The following is a 19418-nucleotide window of genomic DNA, read 5'->3' as shown; positions in this document are numbered from 1 at the left end:
GTCATTTCATTGCTAAATTTCTATGCCTTCCACTTTGTTGTCTTGTGAGGACAAACCTTAAAGAGGTTTTGTTTTAAGTGATTCCACCTATACATAAAAATGCTTCTCTATGCAAATGACCCTAGTGGTTTGACCTCAATCTGCATCACTTTGCCTGTGTGATTGGAACTAGATTTACATGAAGGTAAAAGGGTCAACACAATAATCCAGCTCACCTCAATTTATGTGTGGTGTCCTTGATAAAGTTACAGATTTCTAGCCACTGTTGAAACCAAAGAAACAGACCAAATAAAAAACTCAAAACCAAATTTGAAAAGGGATGTTTCACTAGAATAATAATGTACAATGAGCATTCCATGGAGAAATTAAATTTGAAATCATTTCATAGTTGAGGGAGAACCATGTAAGAGTGCTTTTGAATTGAAATGTGTGTTTTTCTTTCACTCCATAAATGAAAACTTGCTGTATGAAAACCAACCATTCTCTCTATCTCCCCACGCTATACATGTATACAGGTTATGGGACTTTGATTATTGATCTTGTTAGTCCAATACATAAACAAACTCTTTTCCATTGTTCTATTTCCAAAAGAATAACCCTTTCAGGAAAAAAAAAAAGGTCTTAATGTACCTGAAGATTTAAGAAAATTTGCATGATTTGAGATGACATGGCTAAGAATTTTAGCATTACTGATATGAAGAAAAAAAAATGATTGTTTCCCTAAGCCCCTTTATGAAAGCATCCACGTCTTCTTTTGTATTATAAAAATAAAGGCTTGCTCGACAACTTGCATTGATTCCCAAGTAGCGGTGAAGAGGCTGAGCACAATGGTGTCCAGAGCGAACTGCAACTCCATACTGCAAGTTTTGAATGTCATTCAAGTATCTAGTTTATGCATGATAACTCTATGTAATGCCCAACATAAAACATAACACCCTTATATTATGATAGAATTGTCATTACAAAACAAATGGCACACACCATACCTGTTGATCAAGAAAGGTTGCAATATCAGTTGGATGTACATTTTCCACAGTAAAAGAACAAAGTGCAGCTCGTTTACTAACAGTGTTTGGTGCAGGCCCATAAATCCGCACATTTTTTATACTTGATAGACTCTGATAAAGATAATTTGCCAGCTCAACCTTGAGATAAGAGAGTAACTTAATTAAAGATTTGTCAAAGACTTAACATCATTAACCTGGATAAACAAATTGAAGAATAATTTACAAAAATCTTGAAAAGGACAAAACCACTTTCCAATTGAATAGAAATTGTGGAGAATGTATGGGTGAGTTTTCATTAGAAACATATTCCAAGCAGAAGAATAACAAATCTTAAATGAGAATAATAATAATAATTTAAATTAATGAGACTAAAATCATATTGAAAAGGATTGGATGAGATTATCCTCCCTGGCTATTAGGTTGACACTTTGCATCCACAACTTAATTCTTCTTCATTTTGGTAGTACAATCAACAGGTAGCTAAATAATTCACTAAATTTGAACTTCATGTATTTTAACTATTTATGTAGAACCTTCTTAACAAAATCCTCTTAAAACAGATGCATTAGAAGAAGATCCACCATGAAAGTTCCACATGTCACAAACAGAACAGAGTTCAAATGACCAATGTGTTGTACCTGGATCAGCTGTTAAGTTTTCAGGTTACTTTTGGGTTTTCAGTTGTAGGCATAAGAGGCATAATATACCCACTGGTTCCACAAAGTCTCAGCAACTTGCGATGTGGATTTTTTTTATAATCTACTTATCCTGCTGTTAAATGAATTGGGTGTGCATTATTCTAATGGGCTTTGTTTACATGTGTCAGGCAAAATCTAGTAAAGTTTGAGAGTTGTGTAACAGGAAGTACCCCTGAAGGCAAATGGGAAAGTAGGAATATATTAGCACTGTGATATAAGAATGATTATTGAAATACCATTCCACTTATATTCCATAATCAATCATTGCTATAGTGCAATCTCCATGTATTGACACTGGATTTTGTGAAGGTATGTGTGTAGCATATCTTTGATGGTATTTTTCATCCATAAGGATTTTCTACAACTGAAAACCTGTTTCTTGTATTCTTGCATATTTTGTGCCCTATTTTGTTGGATTTCATTCCTTTCCATTGATTGAAACAATTGATGCCCTTGCATGTTGATAAGCCATTAAGGAAGTATATGCAAAGAGTTCCAAGTAAAAAGCTGGATTCGAAAATTCATAACCGGTGCATCACTAGGATTATAAAACAAGTACTTTGTGGATCATCCACCACCAAAATTTCACTGGTAAACAACATACTAGGACTTGAATGGCTGATACATTCTTGTTGGTATCCTTTAATAGGTTGTGTTAAATTTGAGTTTCAGAATATGAGCATAAAATCAGGCGTTAGTCCTTATCAGGTGTGAATTGTTAATGTCTCCTGAGACTTTACTCTATTTTACCCTAGTTTTCTCAAATGAAGTATTAAATATTTTTAGGAATGTAAATTGTCAGCTTTATATCTCAATTTAGAGCCTGCAACCAATTTAATTATCATTATGAAAACATATAATTAGCAATGTTATAGAGAGAATTCTAAGCATCATTATAATTTACATAATGTACATGTGGGATTCAATAACATGTTCCCTAACAAGCTATCCTCATTATGAGTCCCTTGGAAACAATATACAAGGTACCTTAAGCTTGTTACTTCCAATCAAGCCCAAGAGGACAGAATGACACTTACCATTCGGCTTCCAAGCACCCTTGGGATTGCTCTACTTGAATGGATCTTATGTGCTACTTGCATTCCATACTATGTATTCCATCCTGTCCTCCATATGAGATAGTATGTTGTTTTAACTTATCATCAGGTTTCTATTTTGGTCCTTAATATTTCATTTGAATTCTACATACTATCGGTTGGGTTCAAAAGAAGATGTCAAAAGAACTATTTATATCAGTTCCCTACTGTTGGTTGATTATCTTTTAATAAACATTGCATGTGAGCTAGGATGTCCAATTAGCTTCATAGCCCCACAGACCAGCCATGGTAAAACTGGTACGTAGTTCTGGTCCAGTCCGCCTGTGGGCCCGGACAGGGTTTGGCCCATAGGGGGGTGGTTCGAACCAATCCACAACCACTTGGTGTTTACCCTCGTGGGGTAACAAAGACTAATTACGTACAAAAAGTAAAGTATTCAACATGAAATGTAAAGAGAGATAAAAATATATTCATTCATTGATCATCGTGCACAAATGTACTCCATACTAACCTGTCTCAAATAAGGAAATGATGCATACATAGTGTCCAAGGGGTCACGAGGCAAACCGTTGCAACCGTGTAACTCCCTCGGATGTGCCAACCGTCTAACTACCCAATAACCCAACAACATCATCCCCCCCAAAAGAAAAGTTCTCCTGGCGACTCACAATTGACAAAATAGGAGACAACTATCTAAATACATCAAGCAAAACAAAGAATAAAGGGGAGGTTGCATCCTTGGAGTGTTTGACACAACTTGTAGACCTGATCCATATGGATGGGGAAATCCTTTTGTGTCCTTGTGTTGACGTCCACAACATCCTTTAGTAAAAGTGTTGCCTCCATGGCCTGTGCTTCCTTCTGTGCATAGGCTGCTTTAGCCTCTTCTAGCCCATTTCTAGCCTTTTCTTTGTCCTGCAAGAGTGTTGCTCATTTTGCTGCCCAAGCTGCCTATTGGCTAGCCAAGTGAGTGGCTAACTCCTGTCAAGCCTTTGCCTCCACCTCTCTGGACCTCTCAACTACAACTCTATCTACCTCGACCCGCAGCTGAGCATAGTAGCCGTCTTTATACACCGCTACTATCTCATGTGCAAGAATCTCCATGGTGCTAGTGATTGGTCCCAATTCAGGTTTTGTAGCCCAGTCTGCCAACATCTTTGGCGTCTCTACTGTTGGCCACGCTCTTGCCTCAAAGCAAGAGCTGAATCGTTTGGGGCACGTTCGCCATATGTAGGCTTGGATCAATTGCAATTACCTTGTTCTAGACAAGGTATTATATCCAAGTACCCAACCTCTTTCTAGCACATCCTCCAGAGCCCTAATGTATGTTGTGGATCTCTCTTCATCTGACCCATAGGAGAACCTCTCCTCGTCCTCCTGCTCATCTTGTTGGTCCATATCTATCTCCATTACTATTGTGGCAGCCACTTCCACCTCCGGTGCACCCCTTCATCTTTTAGAGCATCCTCGAAAAGTGGAATTCCCTTCTCTTGTCATACTACTAGTACCCTAGCCAAAACCTCTTCCCGTCTTCAGGACTGGATGGAGGGTCTGACATCTGTAGGAGTGAGTCAGAATTGATATCATAAGAACATACTCCCCCTGTAGAAGCAATGGTCACAACAGCCTCTGTGACAATTACCTCTAATCTAACCTGAGGCTCTAGTGTTTTGCTCTTGTCTGCCTCTGTCTCCTGGTGCATCTCCATTGCACCTTCTGCTAGAACTACATCCACTACATATGGGCTAGTCCAATCTAGGGCAACTTCCACTATCTAACTCTCGGTGGTCATATCTGGAAAGACTACTTCCCGTTCCCTTGCCACGTCCTCATTTACCACTGCAGTGGTCTCAGTCATCGTCGGGGGTGATGTCATAACAATAGGTGGTCTCCTTTGGCCAAATGATGGGATCGAAGGAGTGGAAGTGGTGGGTACCAAGTGTGCCAACGTAGGTGATAGAGGGGTGCAAAGAGTGACCTAGGTGGAGATGTTACATGGGTCACCTCATCCTCATTCCCCGCCTGAGAGTTGTCGCTCTCTGAAGTAGTCCCATCACTCTCTATAATACTCGGCAGTTATCAGTGTCACCGGTGCTCAATTTGTGCATCACCTGCTTCTAGCCAGCCAGCGTGCCATCTATATCTAAGTGTCATCAATAAAATATTGGGGGTTCCCCCTATGCCAACTTGCCTTTCGATGGCAGCTCAAATACATCAGTAGGAATTTGATGAAGTGCAGCCTCCAAAAATAATCCGATAGCGTAGTGGGGCATGTAAAATGTGTGGTGTTGCAACATCATAAACTCCTCCATTCGATTGGCTAGGACAAATGCCCAATCATATACCACCCCGTTCATGATTTCGTTCATGAGAACAATCTACAGTAAGGCAATATCAGAAGCCCTACCTGCCCTTGTTAGCTGGCTTTTCAAAACATCTATGATACAACACCAAGGCCCTTCCCTGACAAAGTCATGTCTCAACCCTCTACTCTTGGTGCCCTTCATGAGAGAATCAAATTCGTCAGCAGTTAGTTCTCGACCCACTAGCTTAACCCAATATTCCTTCTGATCCTGGGGAAGTTTGTGATTTGTTATTGCCACCTTGCAACCTCCCTAAACTGGGATACCAAAAAATCTAGTAAAATTGCGAGCTTTGAACGAAATAGTGATAGGGTTTTTTGTATTCGAGTGAGCTCTTCCTGTTATATTTGCCATGCACTTCAATCATGGTTCTCAATACCAACTCAAAAATCCTAATGGAAAACACTGGAATCTAGATGGCCCAATAGCGCGTGCACCAGTATCTTCTTGACAAGGTTGGTATCCGGTGTCTCTTGGCACCATCGCCTACATTCATTGTCATCCAAGCCTTCAAACTAAACTATATGATGGGAAATGTCTTCCTTCTGGAATGGATGTTGCACCTTGAGACGAACTCTCTGCTTTTTACTACTGGAGCTAGCTAGCTCCTTGGCCCGCAACACGAACGCCTAAAGTCGAAACTTGTGCATTCTTGTCTGTGTTGGAACTGTCTGCTTTCAACTGGTCATTCCATTGTCGTCTCTTGGCTATGAATTGCATGTTATAACTACTTTTTTAACAAACGATTAGTACAGTTTTGGTCCTCATTGTACGTCGGTGCAACCCAATGTTCTACTCTGTGGGTATGTGCTCATATTTGTTAACCGCTTGGTGATCACGGTGTTGTTTTAAGCCTCCTCTTGGTCACCACGGTTGTTGCCTGATTGTTTCTGCACAAGATTATGTTTCTCTGCGACGACCTAGTTGGGAATGAAACTCACGGTCACAAACCGTTTCAATTACCAAAACCAATCTTCCCATGAAATCCTAACGTTCATGATTCAAACCCCGAAACACCTCCAACACATCAAACTTCAAATCTGGCTCTCAACCTACATCATAGGATCCCTTAACCAATCACAATTGCCAAAAGTATTTGCTGATTCGAAAACAAAACTCTATTGTTGGTCCAATCGTGGCAGTGTCTTCTCCCTCCACAGCCCATCATGACTGTGGCGTTGCATTGTTTGGGGGTGACCTTATAGATCCATGGGACATGACATCTCCACGGGACCATGTTTGCAACTAGTTTGGATTTTTTTTTTTTTTTAAATTTATTTTTACTCCTTTCACATAGCTAGTTTACTTGATGGGTCGTTCCATCCTTCATGTCGGTGGTGATAGATTTTGAGTTTCGAGCCATTCACTGAGTCTGCTATCTCCCGTCCATCGAGAGTCCATAACTTAATGGCTCCATTATCGCCAACTTCTCATACCTTGTAGCATCCTAGCCATTTCAACTTGAACTTCTCGAGTTTAATCTCATTATGCCCATTGTACCTTAACACCAACTACCCACATTGAAACCTTGTCTAGTTCAAATGTTTATCGTGCCATGCTTTACGATGAGTTCAGTAGCCCATTGCACCGTCAGTCGCCATTCATCTAGCTTGTTTATCCTATACAATCTCTCCCTAAGATTTTCCATATCACCGAGTCTAATGTCAATTGCTATCCAAAGACTTCAGACCATAAATTCTACCAAAACAACAGCTTCTTGTTCGAACATTAGTTGGAATGGCATTTGTCTTGTGATTTTGTACGTTGTGCGGTATGACCAAAGTGTTGATCATATCTTTTCTTCCCAACTGGCTTGCTCCACCCCACATAACTTATATATGATTGACACTAGAATTTTGTTCGTTGCTTCTGCCTAGTCGATGGCTCTTGGATAGTATGAGCTTGACAAGGAGTGAATTATTTTAAACTTTGTCGTAAGCAGTTGAATCACATGATTGACGAAGTGACCTCCCCTGTCACTAGTCAACTGGATAGGTATGCCATAACGCATGATTATCTACTCATAAATGAACTTCACTATGCTTATGGTCGAGTTATCAAGCAGTGCTTGCGCCTCCGCCCACTTCATGAGATACTCTGTTGCTACCACAATGTAGCGACGTCTCCGAGCTCATCTCGACTTGACTTCTGGGGTCCCACAAAATCTATACCCCATTGTTCGAACAACTCTTGTACATGTGATGGATTGAGCGGCATAAAATCCCATTTCAAGGGTTTACCCGCATGCTGAAAAGTATTGCAATTGATCGCCCATTCTCTGGCATCACTGTAGTAGGCCACCACAGCCCTACCAGAAGTACTTTCCTTGCCATCGTGTCTGGTCCCATATGCGCTCCTTTCGGGCCTTCATGGGCTTCCTAAAGGATGCTTTGTAGTTCTTCCTCCATGACGTATCTTCTCAATACTTGATCTGGCCCCATTTTATACAATAGACGATTGATAAGGGAAAACATTCTGCTCCTTAATGCCAACTTTTGTCGTTCGCCTGGCAGCATCTCCCTCGAGAATTGTGAAGTAGATAGATATTCGTTAATGCTTTTATAACACTCCAGAAGGATGGCTATACGAAATATATGCGCATCTAGGAAGTCATCATTAACTCCTTCCAACGGCTGCCCCGACCTGATCCAAGATAGTTGATCAGCTATAACGTGGCTCTTCCCCAGTCGCACCACAATGGTGATTGTAAACTCTTGGAGTAGCAACAGCCATCTACTCACCCTCCCCTAAATAATGGGTTTGTTTACCAAGTGCATCAATGCCTAGTGGTCTACGTAGAATGAGAAGGGCGTTGCCAATAGATAGTGTCTGAACTTTTGTACAGCATACACCATTCCTAGAGCCTCTCACTCTGTCGTGTTGTAGTTCTTCTCTGCCTTTGACAACAATCTACTAGCAAAGCAGATAGGATGATCGAGGCCATGATCACCCATTTGTGCAAGTGTTGCACCAATTGAAAAGTTAGACATGTCCACGTGCACGTGAAACTATTTATCCCAATTCAGGTATGCCAGAATTGGTGCCCCTAGCAATCTCGTCTTTAATTCCTTAAAGGAGCTCTCTTGCTCTATACCCCATCATAGGGTTCCCCTTTTCTTGCAAGCCTGTTGAGGGGGCATGAAACTTGAGCAAAGCTCTTTATGAACCTCCTGTAATAGCCAATATGCCCTAAGAATGATTTGACTCCACTGACATTGGTCGATGCTTCTATCTCCACAATAACACATATCTTGTCTGGATCAGTTTTGAGTCTCGTCTTGTATAGAATGTGCCCCAACAACTTACCCTAAGGTACCATGAATCTGCATTTCTTTGGGTTTAGCGCCAGCTTGGCCCAACAACACCTTTCCATGTGTTCCCCGAGTGCTGCCAAATGCGTGTCTTGTCCACTGAATATAGACCAATCATCCAAGAATGCACGAAAGTTCCCTACAGACATTTTATCAAAGATATGGAGGATTATTCTTTGGAAGGTCGTTGGTGAATTGCACAACCCGAAGGGCGCATCTAGTTATATGCATATACGCCATCTTCTACCACGAAGGTGGTCTTCAGCTTATCCTCATCCCTATCGATGTCTGGTTATAATCGAAAAACCCATCCATAAATGAGAGCATTTCCTGCCCAACAACTTCTTCAAGTATTGTATTTGTAAACAGGATAGGGAAGGGGTCTTTTATAGTGACAACATTCAAGCAGCGGAAATTGACACAGATCCTAATCTGGTTAGCCTCATTTTTTGATGATATCACAGTTAAGACCTGAGCTGACCTATGCAAATTTTTGAGAACCACAACAAACTTGGTAGGGCCAGTGGTCAAAGTCAATGGCCAAGTGGTTAGTTTTTGCAAATTTAATATATTTTTGACATCCACAACCCTAAAAAGTGGATTCTAAAGACTTATGTTGGCTTCAACTTTCATTTTTCACATATAATTCATCCACTCAATAAAGTGCAATAGGTTGCAATCAAAAAGTACGGAGAACTTGGTATATGCGCATTGCAACTTGCATGTTGTCTCCCACAAGAATAAATAATACAAAGAAGGGGAGAAGAAGATGTGGGATTTACATGCAAGGCATCTGGACTTGGATGCATCCATTTCTCAACTTGTGCTTGCTGAATTTAACACTAATAATGTTATTAGTGCAGTGAATCAACTAATGCCAATGAAGAAGAAGATGATGAAGAAGAAGAATATCAATAAATTATTAATCCATTAGTTGAACTTAAAACAATGAAACATGAACTTGATGTTATAGTTTATCATCTGACATTTTAATATTTTGAATCTTTGATGTTGAACTTGATGTATATGATGCTATGATGGTATGATCATGATTCATGACGCTGTGAATACAATTTTATGGTGTTTTTGTTGTTTTTATGACACTATGCAACATTCTAATCTTAACTAATGCCTCTCTCTCTCTCTCTCTCTCTCTCTCTCTCTCTCTCTCTCTCTCTCTTATGGTGTTTTTGTTGTTTTTATGACACTATGCAACATTCTAATCTTAACTAATGCCTCTCTCTCTCTCTCTCTCTCTCTCTCTCTCTCTCTCTCTATATATATATATATAAATATATACAACCGAAACAAACCCAAACCCCTTTTCAAAATTGTCATACTGGCAAACCAGTTCTTCAAACCCAAACTGACAACTTAGGGCATGAGGATTGGGCTATTAGCCAGTCACAAAATGTTGTGGATGTTATTAACCAATTTGTGGCTGGTCATATAGTTGTCATTCCTTATCCTTGTGGTGACTCTTGGAGTCGCACATATAGGTGATTTCATACCTCAACATAAGAAGAAAAATGCTGTTGAGCCTCAAATCAATACAAAATAGTAATGTCAATTTTCAACCTTCCGTAGAATACCAGTTACCTTTCCTACATATATTCCATTTTGGTTGAAATAAGTGCTATTAGTAAGTATGAGATATTTTCCACAGCAAGATAAATAGTGAAATCACTATCAGGATATAACTGTGTAGTTTTTGAGTCAAACTCATTGACCCATGTTTCATGAGTAGTGGTTCACATGAACCTGCCTCTCATGAGAATGAATAGAACACTAAGCACTCATTGCATCTAGCTGATGCTCACAGAGGTGAAACATCAGGACTTCCCAGGAGCTCACCCATCCTAGAACTACTCCAGCTCGAGTGCACTTAACTACTGAGTTTCCTCCATTGTTAATCAATCTGCTCAACGCCATTTGCTATTTTTGTCAGGTCTTGCTTTGTAGATTGTGACGCATTTGGGTATCCTGGTAAAATTCTATATTAAAAGATGAATTTTGTATGGAAACATACAATTACAATTATTGCAAAGAAGAGAATAATATTAAAAATTTAAGAAGCTATAAAGTCCAGCCATATTTATCATGTATAAGAATTTTCAAGATTGGAAGGCATTTACAATTCATTGATTGAAATTTATATAACATCTGCTCGTAATATTTGTCTACCGGGATTGTGGATGAAGCTTACAAATTATTGTAATTTTCTTATACAGGTTTGAAAGCAGGTAAAGGGACAAACCTATTTAATCCTTGTAAATGCATTCCCTAGGAGTACAAAAAAGGTCAAAGCATTGTATCATATTTCCAAACCAAAGTCGCATTTGTCTACTTTGTCATGTTGGATTCACAAGAAAAATGAAGAGCTATTTCAATTGTTGGTACAGGTTATTTTATATGAAAATTCACAAGAAATAATGCTCGATTTATCATAAGCAGATTGGAACTCTCACTGCAATTTTCTATGGTTTCTAATTAAACAATTGCCTCAGTATTACACATGCACGCAAAGAGCATGAGTTCAACTTTCCAGAAATCCAAATAAAATATACAACTAACCTCATACTCATGAATCCTCTGCATTCCAATGCCTGACAAATAGTCTATTGCCATCCCAAATCCTATAGCCTCACCAATTGCAGGAGTACCAGCCTCAAACCTATAGCAACAAAGTGACCAGCTCAATTAAATATAGGAGATATTAAAGGACCAAAATTCAATACAGCCACTGTCACCACAATATATCTTAATAAGAGTGACATAAGTAATAGCCCCCACGGGTTAGGTGAGTTGGTCTGAGGTTGCGGGTAGATCCCCATGGTCTCGGATTTGATTCTCTTGCCTCAGATAATTCTGTCACACCTACCTGGTGCGGTACAGATTGCATCATGACCGAAGGGACTAGTCTCGCCCCATAAAGGGAACCCGCTGAGCTTGGGTCACAGGGATACAATCCGATATCAAAAAAAAAAGAATGACATAAATATTGATGTGATTAACATCCTTGGACATTCTAAACTTAAATTAAAAGAGCAAAATTCCCAAAAAGATGGCCTATTATCTCTAGTTCATACAAGCCAGCAGTAAAGCTACACCCAATCACTGATTACCTAAAAAATGATTAAATAAGAATGAACTTGAGGATAAGTTTTGCAAATGGAAATGTTTTTTTCTCTAGATATTTAGTTAAAATATCATTTTATTGTACCCAGCAAGTATTCTTCTAATCATCAAGGGGCAAAGAATGAAGATTTAAATTGATAGAAAATAGAAATTTGAAGCTAATCTACTTGTCCATACAGTATTTGTTTCATGGAAAGAACCAATGCTATCACCTGGAAGGAGGTTCTGCATATGTAGAATGATCCATGTACACATCTGCAATCATTTCTCCTCCACCTGCAGCAAAAAGATATAATAAAATAAACAGTCATCAAGTATGCATGATTAGAATCATATTAAAAGAAACATTTGAAAAGCCCTCTTATTCAGTCCACCATGGCCACATATCAAATGCAAAGTTTAATATAGAGATTCATGTTCTCTGTAAACAAACAAAATAGGATTGAAAGGAAAAGCATGTAGCATGCCATGTGTAATATCCCCTTGCTCTTATGACTCAGAAGTTTGGGACAATTACCTTGACATTTTCTATTCTGACTATGAATCATGATATTGGATACCACTTAAGTAATTTATAAGATACAAATAAGGATACCAGGTATGTTTATTAGATTATTTAGAGTCTAGACAATAATTGTTATTATCACCTCTAAATCTGATATGATTAACACTGAATATGCCAGATGATCTTGATCAATTTCTTTTAATTTACCAAGGGGAGCTGTGCTGCGGTGTGGTCTTGTAATCACCTTAGTAACTAAATTTCCGTTTTAATTCTATCTTTCAATTCAGCTGATCCCACTTGCAGAGTCTAATATGCTTATGCAATGTTAAAGATGCTGCTATGACTGATGCAGTCGATTGATTCTTGCAACAAGGATCTGTCTCTGGTTTGTCCTATGTCTGCACAAACTACTGAAGAAGAAATACGATTCTAAATCACTAAATGGATCTATGAATTCTGACTGGTTATTCTCTCATTTCTGATTGGGTTTCAAATCAATGCAAACAATGACTATAATATCTATTCCCGATGTGCTTCTATCATCTATAGATTTGCTAGACAATATAACTTTTTCTGTTTAATGTCCCCTCTAAATTCTAACTCAAACCATTCAAAACTTCCTTAGACATTTTGTCAGACAGTTTGCTTGCATTTGTGTTGTATGGTTTTCAGACTTCAAATTTCTTTTATTTCTGTCAAACACTTGTCAATCCCCATGCATCAGTGTTAAGAACCAAAGCATGAATGAAATGCAATTTACTATTAACATTGCAGTGCCCAGGTTACTCAGCCTGTAGCTGCATTCTCGTCCCTAGCCCAGGTGCTCTGAGATATATTGTTTGCTGTCTTAATTGTATGCCTACACAGAAATGCACTAAAACTGCTGTGCACGGACTTGAAATGTCTGATTACTCAGAAATTCAATCTTCAGATTTCTTATGCCACTTTCAATGATATTATTGCAACGGTTTCCATGTTCATATCTGTATTAGTTGCTAGAGCTCTATAGATTAAGGTTCAAAAAAATGAATAAATCTTCCTTAATCTTTTATGCAGTCTGAAGAGTTTATTTAAGAATTATTGACTTCCTCCTTCATGGTCACTGATTGAATTCCTATACCACTGACCTGACCTTGTCAAAAACAATCCATGTCATGTCGCTGATTGGGTTGCTCACTCTCATTTTCAGACCGCTGAATGTGTGTATATATATATATATCATCGTGATGCCTTCTTCTCAAAACATTGCCCCTTTCCCTTCTATACCCACAAGGGGTGAAGGAAAGGGAGTGACTTTCCTTACAGTCGTGTCTCATGCGTTACTGGTAGAGATGTGCTGTCATTTTATTTGATATGTAACACATTTATGCTTTTTTTTATTTTTTTATTTTTCTTTATGCTTAATTTTATTCTTTTATTTTATATGGGTCGCTTTATTTTATGTGCTGTCATTTTATTTATATCCTATGTAAATTATATATAATATATTGTATCATATTATATGATAATATTAATTAGTATAGACTTCAAATAGATAACATTGATATAAAATTATAATGTTACCATTGGGATCATAAATTGAAATCCATCTGAGGTGGCAGATTTTTTGCTTCTTGCAAGGACTTTTGCAAAATGAGAAAACTTCAAGTTTTCTCGCGAGAGGTTCAAGTCGAGATCTTAAATTCTCGCCGATAAGTTGGCCACTCCTTTGCGATAAATTGGGATGGTCAACGACTTGCCTATTCATTGTTTATTTTGCAATTGAAGTATTTGGAGGAGAGAAGTGTTTTGATGGAAACAAATAGTCTTTGACAGCCTTGTAGATCGATTATAAATGGATTGAAGTGATTCGAAGAAGATTCAAAGAGATTTTTCAGGCAAATCCGGACTCACAAATAAGTTTTATAAATCTTTTTTCTTTTTAGTGGAAAGGGGAAGAGGAAGATGTAGATTAGTTTCATATTGTACTTGACATTTGTATTTTCTTATCTTGTTACAAAGACAATTTTCTATCTCTAGTTTTCTTTAGAGTTCAGAATCTCTGAATATGGCTGCCAACCATCGACATTCCACATGAGGATGCAAGTTTGTTACGTATTACATTTATATATATCTACATCAGCTTCTTTGGTTTGTTTACTCCTTTACTGACTCATTAGATGCATATCCTTATTGAATTTTGCAAAAAAATGCATTTCTAATTAAATTAAGTCATTTTTAAAATTCCTAAGAAATTGCCAATTTATCTCCAATATTTTCTGAGAACTTTATGTTTTGCCTTGCCAATAAGTGGCAGGGAACGAGATTTTGAACTACGATTGGGATATTATTATTTATATAATCCTATATTTTTAAAGTTATTATTTTTAACTCCATCCAAGAGAAGGGGACATCGCACCATGTGTCGCATAAATCTTGAAAAAAAGGATGAACGATTCAAGAACATCAGTTTATTACATCCCAATGCCTCCACTACATTTTTTTGTTGAATGAGAACATTGCAGTAGATCTCTATCCTTGCCAATTTTATTTTGAATGATCAAATAATCTACTAGACTATTTTGAATAGTTGAAATCACCCAAAGATAACTTCAGAATGCGTTTCTTGCATACATGATAGTCAGAATCTTGGTTTGTGGGTCTTCATCATATCCAAAACATCTAAGAATTTTCATTTTCTTCCCAAAGAGGAAATTGCTAGTATGTATTCAATGGTTTCTTTCAACACCTCCACAGTGAAGACAAGACACCTGAATATTTCTCTGTTATGTTTGCATGACAGTAGATTCTGAAACAATGTGCTCAAAAGAAAATCCTATAACAAATCAAAAATATGAAAATAATGCATGTGCACATAACAACCTTATGCCTTGAACAAAATGATTGTATGTACACCACTGCGATTGAACTAGATGTGCATGTGTCAATAGAAAAATTGGAAAACGATTAATAGAGTCACCAACGAATAAAGAATTTCTCCTGTTATCCAATAGGCATAAAACATACTCAATTCAGCTAAGAAAGAAGCCCACCTAAAAACGGAGGCATTGATGCCAAGAGTTTGCTTTTCCCATACAAAAAGCCAATGCCTGTAGGTCCACACATCTGAAACATTTTTCCTTCTTAGCTTCAAGGGAAACAGAACTTACAAAGGGAAATAAACTTCTCATTTAAGAAAACAGTCACTTATACCTATTACTGTTTAACTAAATGTCTCCAGTCTGCAGTCAAAAAATACATCACAAAAACAATACCCTAAAGTCAATAGATCCATTGTGGAGGTTATTGCTAACCTTATGTGAAGATGCAACAAGGAAGTCTACTCCTAGCTTTTGTACATCAACTTCCATGTGTGGCACACTCTGGCAAGCATCAACAAGAACCTTCGCCTCACAGTTCTGTGTCCATTGAACGATTTCTTGAATAGGATTAATGCATCCTGCACATAATAGAGATAGCATCCAGCTGAGTAGAACAATTTTATCAAATTATGCATCATTTTTGTAAGGAATTTTGTAACCAAATATCAACAATAAGAAGTGTCATTAGACTAAGAAAGAATAGTAACTAGATTGCCCTAAATCAACTTGCATAATTTCCAACCTCAATCAATGTTGATGTTTTGCTGATCAGAACGACTGACGCACATCATTACAGATAATATGAGTTGCCATAAATGAACAGAGCTACAATACATCATACCACTTTTTCACTTTCTCAAATGTTAAGATAAACCATCAATAAAATATGTGAATCACAAACACTCTGGTCTGCAGGTATAAGAAATGTTAGAATATAAATTTAAAAGTAATTTTTTATTATAATTTTGATTTTAATCATAGAATTTATCATTTTCGATACATATGTGTTATAATGAAAAACAGAAAAAAAGTTTAGTCTTCCATATCAACACAAAGATGATCTTGCATTATTTGATATAATATTTATTATTTGATAAAGTAATCCTCTTTCTCGAAACAAACCCATTACTAGCACCTTCAACATATGGAGACATGCTCAAAACAGAATATAGGAAAGTTGTGTGAAACTCAAGATACAAAAGAGAAAGATGATATTGTTATGACATCGTCTAATCATTCATAGCATTATATAAAAATTTCATGAAACACTTGAACACTCAAGATTTTAAAGAAAGTCAAAGTAGCCATCTCTTCCTCTTCTTTTGATGACACCACCAAGACTTTTACCCGCCAAAGAGGTGACCCCGCACATCTTTGGTGTCCCAAAAATCCACAAAGTTGGCATCCCCCTGAGACCAATCATGATCACCATAGGTTCTCCCACCCACCTTCTTGCTTCTCATCTTGCCAAGTTAATCTCTCCCTTATTGAGCAATTCTGATTCCTTTGTCAAGGATTCATCCCACTTTGTTCAATTTAGCAAAGATGCTAAATTGGAGGATAATGACATCTTGGTCAGTTTTGATGTTGTCTCCCCCTTCACGAAGATTCCTATTCCTGATGCAGTGGATATCATGAAGCGAAACGTTAATGTTGAGATCGCGGACTTTGTTGAGTTATGGTTATGGCCCGCTTTCTTTTCCTTCTGAGGGGTTATCTATGAGCAAGTTGATGGGGTTGTCATGGGCTCCCCACTTTCCCCTGTTATAGCGAACCTTTATATGAAGCACTTTACGGGGTTGGCCCTCCATTCTCCCCCCCTGAGCTAGGATGGTGGAAGCAATACGTGGATGATACCAATGTCTATTGGCTCCATGGGACAAACAAACTAGAAGAGTTTCACAAGCACATCAACGGTATTGCTTCTTGCATCTCTTTCACTAAGTAGCTTGAAGCTAACAACTAGCTGCCCTTCCTTGATGCTTTGCTCATTAGGAAACCCAATGGCTCTTTGGGGCGTCGTGTGTTTCGAAAGGCCACCAATACCAACTTGTATATTCACACAACTTCTCACCACCATTTGGACCAAAAATCGGTATCCTCAAGACCCTGGCCTTAAGGGACCACAAAATTTGTGATGACGACTTCTAAAATTCGGGGCTTTGTTCAACCCGAGTTGAACAAGGAAGAAACATATAATGATTTAACAAAGTAAAATACTATTCATTCATCAAATGCTTTTCGTACATAACAATCATCCAACTGAAGATGGACCAATCATCCAAAAATGTTCGGAAGTTTCCTACTGACATTTTGTCAAATATGTGCAAAATGAACCTCTGAGGCGTAGCAAGTGCATTACACAATCAGAAGGGCATTCGGTTGTAAGCATACACTCCATCCTTGACCACAAAAGTAGTTATCAGTTTATCTTCTTCAACGATGGAGATTTGGTTATAACAAGAGAATCCATCCATGAAGGAATACATCTCGTGTCTTGCCACTTCTTCCAGAATTGTGTTAGTGAACAGAATTGGAAAGGGATCCTTTATTGTGACCACATTCAAGCCCCAAAAATCCACACATATCCGGAAGAATGACCAATTTCATTAATAAATGGCGTATTACAGGAGTAAACCACCTTGTAGACTCCTAACTCTAAAAACACATCTTTATAGTCTTTGAGACAAAGAACCTGATTTTTTAGCCTACACAAGGGTTTGATGGCCACACGTAAGCCTTTTTTGCTCAAAAACTTGGCTAATTTTTGGAAGACATTATCTACAAAGGGAAGTGACGCAAAAGAAAACGGAGGAGGAGAGGGTTTGGGGGCCGATAGGAAAAGAGAGAACGCTTGAGCTTGGTGGAGTGCCCTCGAAATTTGCTTGTGGGAGTACCCATTCAACCTAAAGACATGGCGAAGGTGAGCAAGCCTATTGTCCTAAAATGGGTAGTTAGGCAATTACCGGTGCGGACACGGTTGTGTCGTTTCATTAGCACCAAATCAGGTATTATAAATATGGCTTTCACTTATGTATTTGGCATCATTGTATGGAACATTGTTATGTACGAAAAGCTTTTGATGAATGAATAGTATTTTACTTTGTTAAATCATTATATGTTTCTTTCTTGTTCACCTACAGGCTGAACATTTGGCGCTATTGCCAGTTTGAATCCGGAGTAGTATGGAAGGCCAAGGTTAAATGGGAATAACTGTACCAGACAACCGAAAAAAAAAAGAGGATAACGAAACAAAAATTTTGGAAGGTGAGTACGAGGCAGCCCAGAACTTTACATCCTGTACCACGTAGGCCTCGAAACCTTCGTACGGAGAGAAGCTGTGGAGAACGAGGTCATGCCAGACAATGTGTGGGATGCTATGCATGCAAGCCCAACCATGAACAAATTTTTAGACCAACTCCCCCATCTGATTGCACAAGCATACTTGGCAAAGAAGATATGCAAGGAGGAAGTAGAACGCGAGGAACGCCATTAAGAAACCCTCAAAAATTTCTATGAGAGAGATGCACGGCATCACAAAATGGAACCATGAGCTTTTGAGCCATGGTACCAAGAGCACTGGAGTCTGTAACTGTCACTTGAGTTGACACATGATGTATACAAATTAAATAAATAAAAAAGTGTCCTATTTTGTTTTTATATAATGGTAAATGTCAAATGCCCAATCTTTTAAACAAAAATAGGAACTTGAGGGAGGATGTTGACGAATTACAATCTATGCAGGGGGATTTAATCCAAACCCAGCGAAGGTGGCGGCTAAGACAACTTGCCAAAGATTAGACTGTGGGGCAGTCAAAGAAATCACCAAGGGTGATTGAAGGCAACCGTGCAGAAGGCATTGGAACTGCCGAAGGGTGCCACAGTTCGCCGAAACGACGAGTATGGAGCAACGAGGAGTTGCTCGAGGAAACATGACACAAATTAACAGTGCTAGAGGAGACGAGAGAAGGTTTCTACATTCATCGAAACCCGTAAAAAAGTAGTATAGGAGGCGAGGCCAACAAAAGACATCGGGGCATAAGGAAGTGCTAGAGGGACATTGCATGGCGGTTAGAGTAACCCGTCGGGACCAACTCCTAATACTTCTAGGACACAATCTAGTGGTCAAAGGACGAGAAACACAATGTCTCAAAGCAAAAACTCCCGAATTTCACAGGCGACGAGGAGGAAGACCCCGTATGGCATTGTCGTACATGCAAAACCATATGGACCGTTAAGTCAGTCAGCAATGCCAACGAGTGGTTGAACCAGTTTCTAGCCAGCCTATAGGGAGTAGTCGTAGACTAGTTCTCTGACATGGACAAGACGAAGATCTCCACTTGGGATAATCTAAAGAAAGAATTTCAAGCAGAATTTCGACTACTACGAGATGACAATGAAGTTGTCGCGGAGATCTACAACAGTAAACAAGGAAAGGACACTGTTCAAGCCTACAATCGAAGGCTCAAATATCTTAACC

General features: G+C 38.5%; 1 protein-coding gene across 1 annotated transcript in view; it reads right to left on the bottom strand.

Annotated features, from left to right (window-relative positions):
* Positions 1–357: 357 nt before the first annotated feature.
* LOC149548186 (cysteine desulfurase 1, chloroplastic-like) overlaps positions 358–19418 on the bottom strand; it is a 127407-nt gene continuing 108346 nt past the window's right edge. Inside the window, exons 5-10 of the mRNA XM_089792231.1 lie at positions 15371–15516; positions 15110–15182; positions 11785–11848; positions 11009–11108; positions 987–1145; positions 358–857 (exon numbers count right to left, since the gene is read on the bottom strand). Of these exons, the coding sequence (XP_089648357.1) occupies positions 687–857; positions 987–1145; positions 11009–11108; positions 11785–11848; positions 15110–15182; positions 15371–15516 (713 nt within the window). The 3' untranslated portion in view covers positions 358–686. The remainder of the gene's footprint in view (positions 858–986; positions 1146–11008; positions 11109–11784; positions 11849–15109; positions 15183–15370; positions 15517–19418) is intronic.

This window comes from Cupressus sempervirens, chromosome 7 (assembly GCF_028749045.1).
Source record: "Cupressus sempervirens isolate cs-2001-9-10 chromosome 7, ASM2874904v1, whole genome shotgun sequence".
Classification (NCBI taxonomy): domain Eukaryota; kingdom Viridiplantae; phylum Streptophyta; class Pinopsida; order Cupressales; family Cupressaceae; genus Cupressus; species Cupressus sempervirens.
The sequence above is the reverse complement of the archived record's forward strand: the minus strand, read 5'-3'. Positions and strand labels throughout refer to the sequence as shown.